The sequence below is a fragment of the Chiloscyllium plagiosum genome, chromosome 10 (assembly GCF_004010195.1).
Source record: "Chiloscyllium plagiosum isolate BGI_BamShark_2017 chromosome 10, ASM401019v2, whole genome shotgun sequence".
NCBI lineage: Eukaryota > Metazoa > Chordata > Chondrichthyes > Orectolobiformes > Hemiscylliidae > Chiloscyllium > Chiloscyllium plagiosum.
In genome coordinates this window covers 28,066,880-28,082,800 of record NC_057719.1, presented here as the reverse complement: position 1 = coordinate 28,082,800, position 15,921 = coordinate 28,066,880, and the positions used below count along the sequence as shown (strand labels likewise).

Genomic DNA, 15,921 nt, shown 5'->3' with positions numbered 1-15,921 from the left:
TCCTAGAGTTGCAAACCACACCATCTCTCTTAATGCTCAGTATAACTTCAATCAGTGGGCTGTCTACCCCCTAATTTCCATTGACCCAATTTTTCCAAGCTACTTGATGCCTCACTTGGTTAATTGCTACCTTGAAGTCAAGGGCAGTCACTATCACTTCATCTCAAGACTTCAGCTCTTTTGTTTATGTGTGGTCTGTGACTGTGAACCAGATGAGTTTATTTTAAAAATCCATTATGATTTCATGGTCATCATTAGATGACCATCTAAATTCCAGATTTTCATTGAATTCAAATTCTACCATCTGCCATGGTGGGCTTTGAACCCAGCTCCCCAGTCATTGTCTCTGGGTTAAGACCATAGTGATAATACCCTTGAGCCAATGTCTCCCTTTATTGTCCTATTGAAATGTGTATTCACGGGACATGGGCGCTGCTGCTATTTATTGCCATCAGTAATCATCCTAGAATCATAGAATATTTCCAAAAGAGTTTGTGCCACCTCTTTCAAAAAGCTATCCAGTTGGTATCATTACTGCATTATTTTTCCTTATCTCTGCATTTTTCCCCTTTACTTACTTATCCAATTTCCATTTGAAAGCCACTACTAAATCTATTTCTACAAATTTTATCACATTCCAAATCCTAGCAAACCACTTTCCTCTTGTTACTGCCAGTTCTTTTGCCTGTCATATTTATTCTCTTCTCCTTGGATATTGACTCTTCAACCACTGGACACAGTTTATCATTATTTCCTCTGTCTAAAGCCTTCATGATTCTACATTATGCTAGCAAATCTCATCTTGGCCTTTCCTGCTCTAAGGAGAACTTTGGGTTCTCCAGTCAGTTCACGCAGCTATATTCCTTCATCACTGGAACCATTTGTAGGAAATCTCTGTATGTTGTACAAATCTTCCATATTCTTCCCATAGTGTGGTGCCATTAAAGGTGGTGATGGGCTTTCTTTTTGATACATTGCAGTTCATGTGCTGGATGTATTTCACTTCTGTTGGTAGGTTGAAATATCCCAGGTTTTGGCTTAGCAATAATGGATGCACGGTGAGACATGCTGAAGTTAGGATATCCTATAACTTGGAGAGGAGGTAGGAGATGAAGGTGTTCCATGTATTTTTCCTCTTGTCTCTCTAAGCAATAGAGACCACAGATATGTGAGCCGTTGTCATTGTCTGAGCTGGCTTGTGAAGATGGATATATTGGCAAGGTAATGAAGGCTGTTGGCCCCATTTTGTGACATCATTTTCCCTTAACAAATCCATTGCCAACTCTTCTGAATCAGTCCACATTATTCCATGTCTACAATCACTCTGCATTTACATAATGTATTTTTAAAAATTCTTTCTGCCAAAATGGACAATTTCACATTTTCCAACATTATCCTCCATTTGCCACATTTTGACTCCCTCACTTTACCAATTTATATCTTTGTGAAGCTTTTGTATGTTCTCTTCACAACTTACTTTCCCATGTATTTTTATATAATCAACAAATGAGGGCAGCACGGTGGCTCAGTGGTTAGCACTGCTGTTTCACAGCGTCAGGGACCCAGGTTCGATTCCCACCTTGGGCGTCTGCATGGAGTTTGCACATTCTCCCCACATCTGCGTGGGTTTCTGCCAGTTTCCTCCCACAATCCAAAAGGTGTGCAGGTCAGGTGAATTGGCCATAGTGTTAGGTGCATTTGTTAGAGTAGGTGAATGGGTCTGGGTGGGTTACTTTTCAGAGGGTTAGTGTGGACTTGTTGGGCTGAAGGGCCTGTTTCCAAACTGTAGGGAATCTTATTTTAAAAATCTAATAAATTTGGCAACTGAATCATCTGCCCCTTAATCTGAGTCATTTATATAAATTGTAGGTAGTTGAAGTCCAAGCACCAATTCTCTTGGCTCCCTGTTAAGATTATGGATAAGAATCTTGAAGTTACTTTTGACTTAGAGAAGGCTTTTGACAGAGTCCCACATAAGAAATTAGAGTATAAAATTAAAGCACAGAGATCTAGGGTAGTGAGTTAACATGGCAGAAAACTGGTTAGCCGAACGAAACCAAAGATTAGGAATAAATGGGTCTTTTTCTGAGTGGCAGGCTGACTAGTGGAATCCAACAGGATCAGTACTTGGACCCCAGCTATGCACAATATACATTCATGATTTGGGTGAGAGAACCAAATGTAATGTCTCCAAATTTGCAGATGGCACAAAATCAGATGGGAGGGTGAGCCGTGAGGAGGGTGAGCCGTGAGGAGGGTGAGCCGTGAGGAGGATACTGAGATGCTTCAGTGTGATTTATACAAGCTGAATGGTGGGCAAATGCATGGCAGATGCAATATAATGTGGATAAATGTGAGATTATTGACTTTGACAGCAAAACCAGGAAGAAGGATTATTATTTGAATGGCTATGAATTGAGAAGGGGAGTATGCAAGAAGATCTTGCACGCCAGTCACAGAAGCGAAGCATCACAGTACAGCAGGTGGTCAAGAAAGTTGGCTTTTGTAGTGGGAGGATTTGAGTACAGGGGCAGGGAGATTTTGCTGCATTATAAAGAGCCTTGGTGAGACCATGCCTGGAATATTGTGAATAGTTTTTATCTCCTTATCTGAGGAAGGGTGTTCTTGCTATTGAGGGAGTGCAACAAAGGTTTACCAGATTGATTCTTGGGAAATAGGACTGATATATGTGAGAGGTTGAATCAGTTGGGATCACAATTGCTAGAGTTCATCGAAACATATAAAATTCAAACAGGACTAGATGCAGGAAGATGTTCCTAATGGTATAGGAGTCCAGAACCAAGAGTCATAGTTTAGGGATATGGAGTAAACCGTTTAGAACTGAGGTAAGGAGATATTTCATCCAGAGAGTGGTGAGCCTGTGGAATTCATTACAACAGAAAACAGTTGAGATCAAAACATTATATGATATGTTGGGAGTGGTTGGGGGCGAATGGAAAGCAATCACGGGCTATTGGGTTAGATGATCAGCTGTGATCATAACGAATGGTGGAACAGGCTCAAAGGGCCAAGTGGCCTACTCCTAACCTATTTTCTACGTATTTACACTGCACTGTCCATAATTTGTGTGAGGGTGAGATTTGTAGAAGTGAAACAAAAAAGATATAGATTGTCTTGAAAATGTGAAAATGTTTCTCCCTCAATCTAGTTGAAGTTTAGGGACATACCTACTGGATCTGATGAAAACAGAAGATAGTCAGAAACAGACAATGCATAGTGTCCATCAACATTTGTAAAAGAAAGACATTAATAGATCTGCAGTGTTTCAGATTTTATTTCCATTTCAGATTTCCAGTATTTTTGTTTCTACTGATTAATATTTTTCAACAAAGTTGCTCAATCCCAACGGGCTGCCACAGTTGCTTGCATAATAATAGTATCTATACTTTTAAAAGTAATGAGTTGGCAACAAAGCGAATTTGACATATTTTGAGGATATGGAAAGCAGCTCTAAATGCATCTTCTTTCAAAAATAAATACTTTCTCGCTGGGCTCATGAATAGACCTTTAAATGGAATGCACAGTGGAATACAGTCAGTCTTGTTGCTCTCTCTGCAAAACGGCTTGTCATTTCCATTTTTGTTTTGCTTCCAACTGAAATTGGAAGAGAAGCTGGTTTGTTGGTTTCTGTGAGTTTGCAGCAATGACATTTGACTGTTGATGGAAGTGCAGCCAGATTTCCAACTTAACAGTAACTGCAATGTAAGTCTTCATAAAAGCTCCAGCCACAAGTGGGATAGGTGGGAGATGAAGAAATACAGCAGCCATGTGGGCTCCAAAACTAATGGCATCTGATGTGTGCCCAGTGCTCCCTGCTAATTTCAGTGACCAATTATTCCTTCGTCTGCCATTCCAAGCCATGAATATTCTCCCAACAAGAATAAGAATAGCTGTGTTATGTTGTGTGAATTTTCATCCATGCACTGGAGATTAATGTGCACAGAGGGGAAAGTGAGGACTGCAGATGCTGGAGATCAAGAGTCGAGAGTGTAGTGCTGGAAAAGTACAGCAGGTCAGGCAGCATCCGAGGAGCAGGAGAATCGATATTTTGGACAAGAGCCCTTCGTCAAGAGGCTCGTTCCTGATGAAGGGCTCTTGCCTGAAACAACAATTCATCTGCTCCTCAGATGCTGCCTGACCTGCTGTGCTTTTCCATCACCCCACTCTCGACATTGATGTGCACAAAGCCAAGCTAATATTCTTTCTTTCCTCTCCTATTGTAGATGTTAATTCTTGTTGCCTATTTGTCCATGGGCATTGGTAGCCTTTTGGCATTTTGACTCAAAAGTAGCCCTTCTAGGAGAATAATTATTAGAATGGAGTTTGATGCTGGATAATGTGTTCAATATTCATAGAGTTGTCCTTTCTGCCAGAGTCACTGAGACCAGTCAGAAATTGGTAACCTGGCTTATTACATCTTTTACACTCCTCAATTTCTAGGCCTCAGGTCATTTATTGCATCGAACAGTTGCTGTGCATGAGAACAGCCAAAGGCCTTTGCCTATACATCAGGCAATCTGTTCTGTTTTACTATTTATGTTCAGTAGAAACAGCCACACCAGATAATAACATACATTGTTACTTACAGCAGAATTTTAAGAATTTCCAAAATGTTATTTTGTGTATTCCTCTTTTAGAGATTTGAAACTGGATAACGTTCTGTTGGATTCTGAGGGACACTGCAAACTGGCTGACTTTGGAATGTGCAAAGAGGGAATCTACAATAACTGCACAACTGGGACCTTCTGTGGTACACCTGATTACATTGCACCAGAGGTAGGTAAAACCCAACTGAGAATCCTTTCCCATGTGCTATTTTTGGTAGAAATCCAGTTAGGAATAAGAATAAACGCACCACTGGGGCTGGGTATTAACTGATCTTCGCTAGTTGGAATCCTTCATCCTCAGTGTTATCACTCTTTCAGAAGCTCATGCAGAATTCTGCCTGCAGAATTGTGCTGCTCTTGACATTAGGTTTGATCTGAGGTAAGCATATCATGACCTTGGCTTATTCATATGATTTGATCCATCATGGGTAGAATTTAATGTCTCCCATGTGACAAGTTTGATGGTTTGGGGGGAGGCGGAGGTATTTAAATAGGGAGAAGGTGGCAGGTCGGAACTCTGGAGTTAGAATGCAGGACCGCAATGCTGTAGGGGGCAACTCAATATATAAGTGGGGGAGACATTTGAACACGGGAGAAAAGGGTGTCATGGTTGGTGGGAGAGGGGATTGTTGACTGCATCTTGGCTTCCATGATGATGGGGGACAGTGTACTACCAGACCCAGCATGTTTACTTGATATGTCTGGGCTGGTCCGGTGATAAAGCAGCAGGTGTAAACTCGGACTGTTTGGATGGGACTGAGAATCATAGAATCCCTATAGGGTGGAAGTAAGCCATTGAGTCTGCACAGACTCTCTGAAATGCGTCCCACCCAGACCCACCTCTTACCCTATCCCTGTAATCATGCATTTCCCATGGCTAATCCACCTACCCTGCACATCTTTGGACTGTGGGAGGAAACTGGAGCACCCAGAGGAAACCCATGCAGGCATGGGGAGAGTGTGCAAACTCCACACAGACAGTTGCCCGAGTATGGCATTGAATTCAGGTCACTGTGAGGCAGCAGTGCTAACCATCAAGCCTCCATGCCACCGAAGAGCAAAAGCAAAGAGCAAAACCTTTGGGGTTGATGAGGAAGGCTTTCAGGAGGGGGATGTTTAAATTAGGAGCTTCAACAAAACAGAGAGGCAGAGTCTGAGGAGTGACTGCTGTTCCCTGCCATTGTGCTGCCAAAGGAGATGAAAATGGCTGCCCAGAGTGCCTGGTGTAAGTGCATCCTTGTGTGAGGGAAACATCATCAATTTTGAGTGATGTAAGCCTGTTCAAAGAACAACACTGTTCTGCAGACATCCATACATTGAAGCTGAAAGCCAGCCCCAAATTATGCGTCTAATTGAACTTTGGTATTGACCTACTACATACAGTCCAAATCCTTGACCCAAGCCCTCCTCAGCTGATCATGTAAGATAATGGCTAAACCCCAAAAATGTCCTTGATGTGCTGCTGTCTTTATAGCTTGGATACTGGAACATCATGTATTTCTCATGATGACTAGCCTCTTTATCTGCAGTTGCAGCTAGACAGATACTTGCATACCCACATGATTGTGAAAGATGAACATTTATTTACAAATGGGATCACATATTTACAGTGACTTGTTACCTGTGCTATCTATGTGCCCTCAGAAGGTTGCTTTATTTCTTCCTTCCCATTATGTCTCAGATTCTGAAGCTGTTTTGATGGGAGCCTGCCCGAGTGTGGAGCTGGTTGGCCTTGGAGATTTGGTCAGCCGACCCTGGGGTAATTTGTTGTGGCTTGAGGGGCCAAAGAATGCTGGGACTGCCATGCACAGAGGCTGCTGTTGGGAAGCCTGGCCACCTCTGAAGGATTCCAAATGGAGATGTCTGGGGCAGTTATTTATGGTTCCTCCTCCAACTGAGTATCTGCTGGCCCTGTCCTGCTTTCTTGTGAGGAAGGGGCACATGGAGTCAGTTGAAGGCTCCTCAACCCCCTGTTGCCTTGCTGCTGGTGCAGAGCACCAGTGGCAGGAGCAATGGAGCTTAAGTCTGTGTGTATATCCGGTAGATACCGAAAGTGCTGTCTATGGCAGCCACCAATTTGTTCATGAAGGCAGCCAGACCCCCTTGCACTTGAGGTCGCAGGGTCCATCATGATGCTGCAGTCCTACACTCTTTGGGTTAGATTGTCCAGTGCTCCTGAGAAATCAGCCTGCTGCTCCAATGTCTACATGTGCCAACACCTTGGGTTCCTAAAATGGCTGCAGTTGAACTGCTGCCTGATCACGGGCAAACTCCAAATGCCAGCAGCCTGGTGTGTTTCACCCTTGGCCAGTTGCGGAGACATGATAGTGAAGTACTCACTAATTGGTGCTCCCTCCTTCAATCTAGAGCATCTGAGCTGGTGGGGAAGACTGCCATGTTGACACTTCCGCTGAGGTATCAATGTTCTCTTCCTTAGCTGTGGCAGATGGCATGTCTTGGTAGACAGGTCTGATAGCAGATACCATGGACATGCCACTAGTAGAAGACTTAAAGTAAAAATGTCACAACCAAGGAGAATAAGTTGTGACATTTTTAACAGTAAATGCATCTGGCAGTAATGGGAGAATAGCACAATAATGAGCAATGCTTTTTACTGGGGGGTGAGACATGAATGCTTTGGCAGGTCCTGGTCTTCACTGGTCACTGCCAAGATCCTCTCCTGGAAGGGGGTGAGGATTTGAATATCTGGCATCCTATCACCCAACCTGGCTCCCTCAGCCCTTTAGCCATAATGAGAGAAGGGGAGGGATTGAGAGGAGATATAAGCACAACTGTTGTGACAGTAGAGGAAAGGTGGTGAGCTGTCCTGAGTGAGTGAGTAGGCAGCATGGAGACCATGCTGGTTTAGTAATGTGGGGGATTTGGGCTGGCAAAAGAGAGAGTGAGAGAGAAGCTCAACTGAGCTCTGATGAGCGGTGAGTGCCGTAGCAGAGATAGAGGGAGTGTGAGGTAGCGGAGAGCAAACGATGACACTTAACTTGGCAATGTGAAGAAGATCATTCACCTACTTCCTGGACTGTTGGGCCTTCTTCCAGTAGATGGAGACTGCACTGACCTTGGTGGCAACCTCAGTCCAGGCTGGCAGGGTCTGGGAGTGTGGCCTCCTCTTGGAAGCAGACAGCATCTCCTCTGCATGATCCCATCCACCAGGTCTTCCAACCCCCTATCTACATGATGGGGTGATGCTTTCCCCTGCTCAGCCATAAACGAATGAAATGTCTGTAAAAGTGCAGGCCAGTTCCCAATGCCAGCACTTGACTTGGTGCACAATGGCTTTTTAAATATGGTGCTAGCACTAGGGTGCCAGTGTATCCTGGGATTTTCTAGCAGTGGTGAGTAGCTCTGGCTATAGTAAGTGGGCGAATTGAGCTAGCATTGGACAAGAGGGGTGTAGAGACGTGGTGTGTAATTCATGAGGTGAGTTTGGGATGATTGCATGAGAATACCCACTAATGGAGAGAAACTCTTCACAAAAATGACTTTTTGCCAAAACATGGTAAAATTCAGCCCAAAGGTTCCAAACCACATTTTAAGTGGCAATAATGCATAATTACAGAGACATTAATTTCATGCAACATTCACTGCAAACTATCTGCTCTACATAATGAGAATAGGGTCATTGATAAACTTCCCTCATCTGATTAGCTATAAAGGTTCAGATGTACAAGGATACTGGATTCATTTTAAATTCTCAAAGTCTCACTTCATATCAGTTAAGATATGCAAACAGTCAAGTTTCTCACTGTAATGTTGATAGGCTGGGCTCAGAGCTTTTTTATTTAGTGGAAGTCCTATTTGTGTAAGAGGTTAAAATTCAAATATTAGATAATAGAATACTTTGAAACCTGTCTTACACTGTCACCATCAAGCACTCACCTAGCTCACCTTGGACACGATCAAATGCAACTGGTTTAATAACATTTTAGCTTAAAAAACACTTCAGCTTCACAAAATCAGTCCACATGGCATCAGATAGACTTTGCTAATAATGATCACTGTTTTATTGCTAGTTTCTGTTGAATTCTGTGAACAGTATTGTGCTTTGGAACTTTTCCTTTCAGACTTTGTTAATATGATTCTCATGTTGGGTTTTTAAAGATGTTTAGGAGAAGAGAACATCATAAAATCTAGACTGAATTGCAATTCTGGTCCTTCAAATGAATGACTTCTTTTTTGCATTTATGTGTTTCTGAGTAATTGTGGTTTAGTATTTGAATGTGTGGCCTGACTCAACTTAGCCAGTGCAAAGATTACTGTCATCATAATGGCCTCTATAACTCTGGCCCTCACCACAAACTCTTTAATCACCAATTCCATTTCTCTCCATGACCACTATGATGCTGTGTCTGAGACTGAACCAAACTGTTCGGAATCTCAGATTTGACTCTGACATGAGGCTTCTGGCCACATATTTGCACAATAGCTATTTATTCTCTTAACACTACCTGACACTGCCCTTTTCTGAGCTGTACTGCTGCCAAAGGCCTCATCTTTGTTAACTCTATACTATTATTCCAAAACCTCCAGACCAGCCTTCCATCTTCAAAACTCCATAAATTTAATGTTATCTAAAACTCTGATGCCTGTATAGTAATCCACATTATGTCTCATACACCCATTGTCCTCTATGTTCTTACTTACATTGACCCTGGGTTAAGAAGTGTCTTGATTTTAAAATTCATCTTGTTTTTCAAATCTCCCCCTCCCTACAATCCTTTTAGCCGTTTATTTTGTACTGGCCTCTTGCACTTGCAGATTTGAATACCTCCGCCTTGGTAACCATGGTTTGAGTTGTTAAGTCCTTAGCTTTGGAGCTTCCTGCTTAAACCTCTCTGCCTTATACTACTTCTTCCTTATTTAAGATACTCCTAGCCATGGATGGATTTTATGTCCCTCTTAGTTGGAGGTGGGAGAGGAACCGAAAATATATTGGTTGGGTAATCCACCACCTTTCTGCTCACCCCCAATCCAGTCCCCATAATATTGGAGAGTGGGGTGAGCTATAGAACTTCATGGGAGCAGTAGAAGGGTGACAGGCCACACACACTCTTGGGCCTATTAAGATTCTTAATGGCCATTTATTGTTCACTGACACCCCTAATCTGTAATGGAAGGCAGACAAGAGTGGGCAAACTGATTTTAACCCTGTCTTGGTTGGGGGCCACCCTGTTTTGAATAGGGAGGGACAGGGGATATCTTCGACACCTCAGAGGACCTCAGGTATAATCATATCCCAACTTTGTTCCTACTCACTGGTCCATCCTAACCAATCCCTCCCTGTCCCAAAGCCCAACCTGGCTGACTCCAGGGACCGCACACTGTTCTCCTGAGGGAACTATTCCATTCCACAGTACTGGTGCTGCTTGGAATATTAAAGCTGCTCCCCAGTTGGCTTAACTGCCAGTTCCTAAAGGTGGGACTTCCTTCAGTAATGATGGATGTCCATCCACCCACAGCTTTTATAGGCTGCCTGAAGCACCTGGGGTGGGACTTGTTCAAAACAGGCTGACTATTCTTCTGAGCTGGGAGAGCAGATTATTCCATCCCTCCACCAAGTCCCACAACCGAGTCAAATTGAGCCTACTAAAAACTCTCTGCTTCATCTATCCTTATGTGGCTTGCTGTCCAGTTTTGTTACATAATGCTCTTGTGAATCTTATGCTCCTGCAATGTGCAAAGTACTAAAAACAAATGCAAGTTATTGTTGTTGCTTTATCATATCGAACCACCTCCCCTCCTACCTCCCTGGCTAGTCGGAGCAGCTCAGTAACGATTCACCAAGCAACCTAATTCAAGTTGGTGAAGCCAGGTCAGAAGTTTACAATTCCTTCCACTCGGTATACAAACCACACCAACTCCATGTCTCACTGTGTGGCAGAAAAGCTGACAACCACGTTCACCAAGGCAAGTGTGTTGCAAAACCAGACACCACTTGCAATCTCGAGGCCATTTAGTCTATGGCACCTGTGCCAGTGCTTTGGAAAAGCTGTATAAATAGTCCAACTCCCCTGAGGTTTTAGCCATGGCCCAGTTTTTTATTTCACTTAAGTACTGTAATTATTCAGGGGTGTGTGGAGAGGTTCTGTTAATGAAAGCAAATACTTCTATCTGAATTTTTGGTTAATTGGTTTATTTATTTATTTAGATATTTTCATTTTCCTTTAGTTGTGCCTGGCACCCTAGACTTAATTATGAGCCATCATCACTCTATCATTCAGTCTAAAATAGTTACTTCAAAAGTATGCTTAAAGGCATGGTATGCCTTAATGAGTCCTTATTCAGTCAAATAATTAATGCCGTAACTCCTGCGCCTACCATCTGTCAAATAGAAGTATAATTTTGGAGCTGTTGTGTGTTTCATGCCTAGTTGAACCCACAGACTCTTTTCTGGGTAGCACATGGTGCACAGTAAAAGGTCTGTTGAACACATTTAGATATTGGATAGTACAGCTGAGTTAGGTGAGGCAGATGGAAGTGGCACTGAGGGAGCAAGTGACAGAAGAGTAGATTTCTGTGTCCTCACCAATGGTTTCCTCTATGCTTTTCTTTAATGGTCTCCAACACCTTCAGGCATGAACCAAATATTTCTACCATATTGAAATTTCTGGTTAGTTCCACATGGATAACTTGTTGGATTGACAGGAGTTTTATTTCTGGGCAGATTTTGCAGGAATTGCAGTATGGCTCCTCGGTGGACTGGTGGGCACTCGGTGTGCTGTTGTACGAGATGCTGTGTGGGCAACCACCGTTTGAAGCTGAGAATGAAGATGATCTGTTTGAATCCATTCTGAATGATGAGGTGCTTTACCCAGTCTGGCTGAGTGAACGTGCAATGGCCATCCTGAAAGCAGTAAGTGAAGACCCATTCCCTAACCTTTTATTCGACCCTCAATCAACCCTCAGGAGCAAGGTTGTCTCGACAGGAATAGAATTAACATTTCTGATCTTGAAATAGCCCTAAAATTGTGCATGCAATATTAACTGTCTCTCCAAGGCTCATTTAGCAAATGCCTTTTCTACATGCTACTGATTTGTTATGGCACTGAGGAATTGCTTTGCTCCACTTGAATCCCTTCTCTCCTGAAGCTATTAACTGACAGTGAGTGTTTCTGCTCGAGTCCAATATCCATAAATGTATTTTTATAGCAGCTTTAACATCATAGAACAACATCATAGCAGCATGATAATACATTAGGCCCCATGAGGAGACATCAAGTCAAAAGCTCTGTCAAAGAGTTCAACTTTAAAGAGCTCTTTTGAAGGAGAAGAGTGAGGTAAAGGGTGTAGATAGGGAGTTCCAGAGTTTGGCACAGTCATTGGAGACTTTAAGAACGGGAATAGAAACATGGAAATTAGGAGCAGGAGCCTGCCCTTTGGCCCTTTGAGTCTGCTGCACCATTCAATATGATCTTACCTCAATGTCATATTCTGACTTTCTATCTATACCCCTTGATGGCTTTAAAACCAAAACAATGTATCTATCTCTTCCTTGAATATCAGAATGCTCATAAGATTAGAATGAGAGGTGTGCAGAGATCTCGAAGGCTTGTTGTTTTGAAGCAAATTACTGAGATAGTGAGGGGAGAAGTCACGGTGACATTGAAAAACAAGGATATGTATTTTAAAATGGAGGTGTCGCTTGCGCAGGAGCCATTGTAGATGAGTGAGCACAGGAGTGTTAGGGGATGGTACAATGTGCAAAATGGGACATAGGGAAACAGAGTTTTGAATGAGCTCCAGTTGAGAGTGTAGAATGTGGAAGGCAAGTCAGGAGTGGGTTGGAATAGTCAGATCTTGCAGTAAAAAAAGTTATGAGTGAAGCTTTCTGCAGCAGGTAAGCTGAGACAAAGGTGAAGTCAGGCAATCTTAGAAATTGTTGCTCTTTGTAAGAATGTACAAATGTATTTGAAATCTCATTTTGGGATTAAACATAACCTCAAAGTTGCCAGCAGGTCTGATTTTGCTTCAGACAGTAGCTAGACAGAAGGATGGAGGCAGTAGCTGGGGAACAGAGCATGGAGCAGGGCCCAAACCATGGCTTCAGTGTTTCCTTGGAGAAACATTATTCTTATCCAGTATTGGATGTGAGATAACAACAGTAGAAGAGTCACAATAGGTGGTGGTGAGAGAGAGCTGGCTGTCATCAGCATGTATATGAAAACTAACACTGTTTGTGGATAATATCACTGAGGGGCACTGTGTAGATGAGGAATGGGATGGGCGAAGGATTGACCATTGATGCCCACCAGAGATCATGGTGCAGGAGCAAGAAGAGAAGTCTTTGTAAATTAAACTGGGGCTGAGAGTAAAGAAATAGGTATGGAACCTGTCAAGAGCAGTTCCCCCCAATTGGATGAGAGTGGGGAAATGTTTGAACAGAATGCTGTGGTCAACCATGTCTCAAAAGCAGTCAACAGTTCAAACAGGATAATGAGGGAATTGTTACCATTTGCACAGTCACAACCAATATAATTTTTCTCTTTAATGAGAGCTGTTTGTACAGAAGTTCCAGTCGATCATTGGTCTGACATGTTGAGCAGGGGCTGGTTTTGAAATGCTGACCCCAATTCGAGCACCTTCATTTGGTGGCTAGACTGAGATCAGTTAATTCAGTTGTGACTCTCAGTCCAGTGCTGAGGTAGTGCTGCACTGACTGTAATGTTGTTTCCTGCCATCTCTGCACAAGTTTTTTGCTGCATTTCTTCCATTACACAAATGACTAGGCTTCAAAAGTACTCCCTTGGTTACAAACTGCTTTAGGATGTCCTGAGGTGTGACATAAATGTAAGTCTACTTTTTTCTTGTAATTCACAGAGTAGGAAGTGGACCTGACATTTTACAGTGTTATTTGGCTCAGTGCTGTTCTGGACATTGTTTTACATTGTTTTGTTTATCGAGAGATAAATGGACTGCAGCAATTTAAGAAGACAGCTCACCATCACCTTCTCAAGGGCAACTAGGGATGTGCAATAAATGCTGGCCAGCTAGCGATGTCCACATCCCACAAATAAATTTTAAAAAAGATAAATCTACCAACCGAATGAAAGAGGCAATTCTATTAGAATTGTTTCCATTCTGAAATTGACCCTAATAAAAGCGAAATATTCCTTATCTCATGCCTTGCAACAGATAGCACTGTCTTCGTACTCCGGGAAAGTACCTGAATGGTACAGCACTTTAACCCAGTGCAACCCAGATGGTTTACACATTGTATTCCTGGTCAGGTTCATTGGAAAAATTAAACAGACAACATGTCTGTTGTGTACATCAGCAGAGCATCTTAGAACAGCATTGTAAGACCCACGAGAATATGATAGTTATCAGGGTGGGGAAAGAACCTGGAGAATGACCTGAATAAATCAAAAGAACAAAGTACCACAGCACGATATGATACAGAAATAAGCCATCAGTCATTTCTTTGGTTTAGACTCATAGAACACAGAACAATACAGTGCAGAACAGGCTCCTCGGCCCTGGATATTGCGCTCACCTTTGAACTAGTCTAAGCCCATCCCCCTACACTATCCCAACATCATCCATTTGCTTATCCAAGGACTGTTAAAATGCCCCTAATGTGGCTGAGTTAACTACATTGGCAGGCAGAGCATTCCATGCCTTTACCACTCTCTGAATAAAGAACCTGCCTCTGACAGCTGTCTTAAATCTATCACCCCTCAATTTGCAGCTCTGCTCCCTCATACAACCCAACGTCGTCATCCTAGGAAAAAGACACTCACTGTCCACCCGATCTAATCCTCTGATCATCTTTTATGTCTCTATTAAATTCTCTCCTAGCCTCTATCTCTCCAATGAGAACAGACCTAAGTCCCTCAGCCTTTCCTCATAAGATTATCCCTCCATACCAGGCAACATCCTGGTAAATCTCCTCTGCACCTTTTCCAATGCTTCCACATCCTTCCTGTAATGGGGCAACCAGAACTGTACACAATATTCCAAGTGTGGTCGCTTGTATAGTTGCAGCATGACATCACAGCTCCAGAACTCAATCCCTCTACCAATAAACCGTAACACACTGTACATCTTCTTAACAGCACTATCCACCTGGGTGGTAACTTTCAGGGATCTATGTACATGGACTCCAAGATCCCTCTGCACATCCACACTACCAAGAATCTTTCCATTGACCCAGTATTCTGCCTTCCTGTTAATCTTCCCAAATTGAATCAGCTCACATTTATCTGCATTGAACTCCATCTGCCACCTCTCAGACCAATTCTGCAGTTTATCCAAGTCCCTCTGCAACCTGGAACATCTTTCCATACTATCCACTACTCCACCGATTTTAGTGTCATCTGCAAATTTACTAAACTATCACCTATGCCTGCATCTAAGTCATTTATAAAAATGACAACCAGCAGTGGTCCCAAAACAGATCCTTGTGGCACTAGTAACCGGACTCCAGGCTGAATATTTTCTATCAACCACCACTCGCAGCCTTCTTTCAGAAAGCCAGTTTCTAATCCAAACTGCTAAATCACCCTCAATTCCATGCCTCTGCATTTTCTCGAACAGCCAACTATGTGGAACCTTATCAAAGGCTTTACTGAAGACCATGTATACCACATCAACTGCCCTACCCTCATCTACATGCTTGGTCACCTTGTCAAAAAACTCAATGAGGTTTGTGAGATACGACCTGCCCTTGACAAAGCCATGTTGACTATCTCCAATCGAATTGTTGTTTGTGAGATGATTGTAAATCATTTCCCTTATAATCCTGTCCAAAACTTTTCCTGCAACAGACGTAAGGCTCCCTTGGTCTATAATTACCTGGGTCATCTCTACTGCCCTTCTTGAACAAGGGTACAACATTTGCAATCCTCCAGTCCACTGGTACTAAACCTGTAGACAATGACGACCCAAAGATCAAAGCCAAAGGCTCTGCTATCTCTTAGGAGGAGAAAGTGAGGTCTGCAGATGCTGGAGATCAAAGTTGAAACTTTATTGCTGGAACAGCACAGCAGGTCAGGCAGCATCCAGGGAACAGGAGATTCGACGTTTCGGACACAGGGCCTTCTTCAGGAATGAGCAGAGAGTGTTCAGCAGGAGAAGATAAAAGGTAGGGAGGAGGGACTTGGAGGAGGGGCGTTGGAAATGTGATAGGTGGAAAGAGGTCAAGGTGAGGGTGATAGGTCGGAGTAGGATGGAGGCGGAGAGGTCAAGTCTGGTTCACTGTGATCCTGACCTAATTAAATGTGATCCCAGTCTGCTTCACCGTGATCCTGACCTAACTATCCGTGATCCCAGTCTG

The 15,921-nt window shown here is 43.0% G+C and overlaps 1 protein-coding gene across 3 annotated transcripts in view; it reads left to right on the top strand.

The window, feature by feature from the left end:
• prkcha (protein kinase C, eta, a) overlaps window positions 1-15,921 on the top strand; it is a 219,890-nt gene that overhangs the window by 178,108 nt on the left and 25,861 nt on the right. For all 3 annotated transcript variants that reach the window (XM_043697242.1, XM_043697243.1, XM_043697241.1), the window contains 2 exons: window positions 4,659-4,797; window positions 11,311-11,499. In XM_043697242.1, the coding sequence (XP_043553177.1) occupies window positions 4,659-4,797; window positions 11,311-11,499 (328 nt within the window). The remainder of the gene's footprint in view (window positions 1-4,658; window positions 4,798-11,310; window positions 11,500-15,921) is intronic.